The sequence below is a fragment of the Egretta garzetta genome, unplaced genomic scaffold (genome assembly GCF_000687185.1).
Source record: "Egretta garzetta isolate BGI_Z169 unplaced genomic scaffold, ASM68718v1 scaffold238, whole genome shotgun sequence".
Lineage (NCBI taxonomy): Eukaryota > Metazoa > Chordata > Aves > Pelecaniformes > Ardeidae > Egretta > Egretta garzetta.
Window position 1 is genome coordinate 495,918 of NW_009260402.1, and position 4,638 is coordinate 500,555.

The window sequence follows — 4,638 nt, forward strand, 5'->3', positions numbered from 1 at the left end:
CTGGCCGTGCAGGGTGGACCAGGGTGGTGGCCGAATAACACAAACTGCGTCTGCACCACTGAGCCCTTCTGCAAAGGATGGGGCCGGGCCAGGATGGGTCACAAACCTGGAGGCTGGAGAGAGGGAGCGGGTTCCTTTCTTTATCCCGCTGGCTGCCCTCTCCTGTGGCAAGAGGTCCTAAGGAAGCAGCCGCCCTTCGCTGTCATCTGTCCAGCCCACAGCCCTGACGCGAGGTCTGTCTTGGGCAGATCCTTGCACCCAGGCTTATGCGGAAAGTCCTGCTTGTTTTTTCCTAAAAGCATCCTGTAAGGTGCCCTTCCCACCAAGTGCATGACTGAAGCCTCAAAGCTTCTATCATCTTGTGCATCCACTGCTGCACCTGCCATCGCAAAAATGGTGGTGTACTGTGCTCCCTTTCTCTCCAGCCTCTTTCTCTTTTCTTGGAGAACGATAGCAACTTTCTAGTTGGTAGCTTTTTTTTTTCCCCTCCCAGCACTGTGTTGCTTGGGCATGGAGGGACCAAGCCCCCAGCAGGGCTCGCAGGCACTTTAAGTGCATAAATGATCCTGGTCAGGATATCTCATATCTCTCACTGCCCAAAGGCAGAAAACCTCTTTAATCCCCTACTCTAGACCCATCCCAAACCATTTCCCTACGAGCAAAGTTGCAAGAAGGGGGGGATTGAGGACCAGCAAAGCCCAGCGGCCTCGTCCTACCTGGGGCTTGACATCATCCTCATCCTTGTAGTAGTAAAGTTGCTGTCCCTTAAGCACGAAGTACCGCTGCTGCCAGTTCTTGACGATGGAGCGCTGCTTTTTCAGCCAGCCGATCTTCAGGGGCCGCTCTAGCGGGTTGGGGGAGGCCGGCCGGGCGCCCGCTGGCTCGCTGCTCATCACGCTCTTGGAGCGGGCTGCCAAGGAAAGAGGGGGACGGGCTGGCAGGGGGGCAGGGGCACGAGCTGCCAGTAGACCCGCGTCCCCTGTTTAAGCTACAAGAGCGAGAGCAGCTCTCTGCCCCTCTGCCTGCACTGAGCAAACTGGCTAGAGTTTTTAAAGGAAGTGGCTGCAGTATCTATCAGTGTGTGCTTCCTTTTTCCTGCGTGGGAGTCATTGTCTTGCAAGTGAGAAGAAAATCATTAGCTTTTTTTTTTTTTCTAATGGGAGTGTGTGGGTTTCTTAGACCCACCCCAAACAGCCTGCAGCAGTGATAGCAGAATGACCCCGCCTGGCTTGGGCGGGGTGAAATGTTTGGAAATTGCAGTTTTGCTCTGGGAGAGCGTTGCCTGGTGTTTCCAACGGGCCCATTCTCACACAATGAGGTTGGAAAGTCTCCAAGGGGAGAAAAGTGCCGGTGTGGATTTACCGGCGGTGTCCCCTGTCTCCTGTTTGCATTGCGTAGCCTGGTCCCACTGGTGCCCCTGACCTGTACCCAGGTGGCCCTAAATGCTTCTGTGACAGTAGGGACCTTGGGAGGGATCATCTCCAGAAGGGACACTTTGATTTTTTTTTTTATTTTTTTTTTTTGCTTCTGGACAGGGCACTGCAGGACCCCAGCACGAACCCAGCTGGGTAGAGTTAGCATTTATGGTCTTGGGGCAAAAATAATTCTATGACTCCAGGGGAGTTCAGCTTCACTGGTCTCTGCACATTGTGAGTTCCTGAGGTCTTATGTCTCCCCTGCTGAAACAGAGCTGATGGCACCCAGCTGGGTCCTGCAGGTGAGGGTGGTACAGGATTTGGGCCCCAGAGCCCAGCAGCATTTGCTGGCAGAGGGCATTCAAAGCAAGCCGGGGCCGCGAGGGAGGCGTCGTGCAGTGCCGTGGGATGGGGGAAGCTGCAGCAGCCCCGTATCTCTGCTCCCAGATGCCCACTTTTCCCCTGAGCTGGTCAGCGGAGCAGAGAGCTGTAAAAGCAGCATTAGATATGAGTGTTGGTGAATCCTGGCATGGACCTGAGTGCAAAGGACAAGCTTTAAAAAGGAGAAAACTAAAAATCACCTGCTGCTGCCTTGTGACATTTGGGACCCTGGGGGCATCTCACACCTGAGCAGGCAGCCACAGGGAGCATGAGCTTATGAAACATTTTGCATTCAGTGCCAAGCAGGTAGCAGTTGCTTCAGAGGTCAGGGGTGCTGCAGGTCAAGAGTGTGCCCAGCTTCCCCTTCTGAAATCCCCTGGAGCAAGAAACCCTGCTGCATTTTGCTTTCATCCTTTGGAGCCAGGCTTGGACTCACTTCTCTACTACAAACCTGTTACAGCATTGCAAATCCCTTTCAAAAAGTCAAAAAGGATTGCGAATCCAAAAATCAGCCTTCAAACCCCCATGAGGATGTGGCTTGTACCTCAATACATGCCGATCCGGGATGCCCCTGCAGAGGATGTGGTTGTAAGCATGGACCTTTGAAAGGGATTTGCCAGCCAACTCCCCTGAAAAATGCTGGTGCTGGGGATTGCCCTGATGCAAAAACCAAAACGGAGTTTCCAAATTGCACCTCAAGCTCCGGGCAGCTTCTTTGCTCTTTGCCAAAACATCTGCATTACTCAAATCTCATAAATATTAATATGATACTCAGCAAACTGCTCACGAGCAGCATCACTCCTCTCCCTAAATCAGGTTCCTTCATGTCTTGTGGCTGCCGCCGACTCCTCAGGGGCAAGAATTTTTGGGGAATGATCTGCAGGGGTGGAGCAGCCACCAGGAGCATAGAGGCTACTGGGTGCAGGGCGCTGCCTTGCTTCCCATGAACACTTTGCTCGGCAGAAACCACAGCCCATTGCCAAAGAGAAAAACCCAAGTGGGCTGGCTCCAAACTAGCCCCGTTCTGCAGAAAGCAGCCCTCCCATGAGCCAGCACTCTGATGCCTTCCTGAATTTTGCTGTGTGTTCTCCCATCCGATCGTAGAACCTCATCTCCCCCTCAATGAAACGGAGATGCTGATATTCACTCTGTTTAATTAGCGCTAAATTTGCAGAGTGATGTCTCTGTACCAAGCACTGATGATCGCAAGGGCTTACTCTGGAATGAAGCTGTTGCAATGCAGCTCGCAGGGCCCGTGCTTACACCCAAATGGGTGGAAAACAGGGATGCGTCTCCATCCATCAGCTCCATGTTCAGCCTTCCCCAAAGAGCCCAGCTCAGCCCAGCACCACTGATATTCCAGCAGCACAAGCCTTGGAAGGAGAAACCGTGTCTTTTATGAAAAATGCGGTGGTTTACTACCTCTTATCGGAGATACTAATCTCCCTCTTAGCCCGTCAGGGCTGTGTCGGGACTCTGCACCGTGGAAACGAATCAACCCGGCAGGCGCTGCTACCCCGGGGGTTCCTTCTGTATTCAGCCCTGAGCTTAAATTGCCCGGTCCTTGCTGGAAATAAGGTTTATTCTCTCCCTCTTTGCAGCCTTTCCCAGGTGCATAAGGAATGTGCGTTCAGAGGGGTACACCTGGGCCCCTTTCTTTAGCATCAGCCCTTCTGAAACGCCAGGCTCAAGATGCAGCCCGAGGTCCGCGCTTGCCCATGGCTCAGCCGTGTGCACTCACGTACATACGCACCAGCGTGGACATGCGGGTGTATTTTCCCTCTCCATGAGACAGCTCTCCCTGTACTTTGGGCTCATTTAAGGCCAAAATAACAGTTTGCAGGAGCCTTCTTACCCACGGTGTGAGCACTCACCAACCACCATCCCCACCACAGGGCTCGTGCAGAGGCGTGGGGAGGGAGCTGCTGTGGGGAGCTTGGCTTTGTAGACCAAGAGGCTATTTTTGCCCAGTGGAAAGTTTTCTGCATTGACAAAACCAGAACTACTGAGGCTGTGGCTCCCTACCTTACCACTTTTCCAAGTTTCTGCCTTTTGTGGCCAGAGCGATGTCCTGCTCATGTGAGAGGGCCAGCTGAGAATTTTACGTGGGGCTGGGACAAAGCTTTTCCCCTGGCTCTCACCAGGCTGGTCCAGCACTTGCAACCATCTCCTCCTTCACCAACACATCCCTGCCACACTTGGCCCTGCTCCTCCTTGCCACTCTCACAGGGCAGGAAAGAGCCACTGAGAGCAAATGCGGTGCCCCCCGAAGCATTTCCTGCGGTAACCGCCTCTGAAGTTGAATATTTCCTCCAAAACATCCTCACTCTTCCTCCAGCCCTGGGGACCAGCCGTAGCAGGGTGTCCACGTCCCACTGCCTGCTCCCCGAAAAGAGGAGCCCTGCCAAAGAGTGCCTTGCAGGAGAAATTGCATTGGGTGCCACCGTGGTGTCCACATTGATGCTGGCTCCTGCCCCAAATCCTTGTCTTGAGCAAGTGCCCTCCCTGCCATCCCCTTTGCTCCTGCCCTGCAGGAGGGATGCTGGGTACTTGCAATAAAAAACAGTAAAAGCAAAAGTGCCACGGTAGGTTTTGCAATGAAATTTGCAAATGCAATTTTCTCCTTCGCTGAAATAAATAGCTTTGCATTTTTCTCAGCGTGAGGAAGCACCCGGGAGCCAGCACGCTGTCCTGGGGCTTACGAAGGCTGCTTGTGCCACGGCGATGGCTGGGGACGAGGAGGGGGAAATGTCCGAAAGCCAGGAGGAGCCAGCGAGGTGACTAATTTGCAGATATTTTCCACAGGCAAGTCACATCCCTGCTGCACCCCTGCAGAAGGCAG

The 4,638-nt window shown here is 53.6% G+C and overlaps 1 protein-coding gene across 1 annotated transcript in view; it reads right to left on the reverse strand.

Moving 5' to 3' along the window:
* Positions 1 to 4,638, reverse strand: part of ARHGAP25 (Rho GTPase activating protein 25) — a 23,495-nt gene that overhangs the window by 14,953 nt on the left and 3,904 nt on the right. The window contains exon 2 of the mRNA XM_009643386.2: positions 717 to 910. Coding sequence (XP_009641681.1) covers positions 717 to 910 — 194 coding nt within the window. The remainder of the gene's footprint in view (positions 1 to 716; positions 911 to 4,638) is intronic.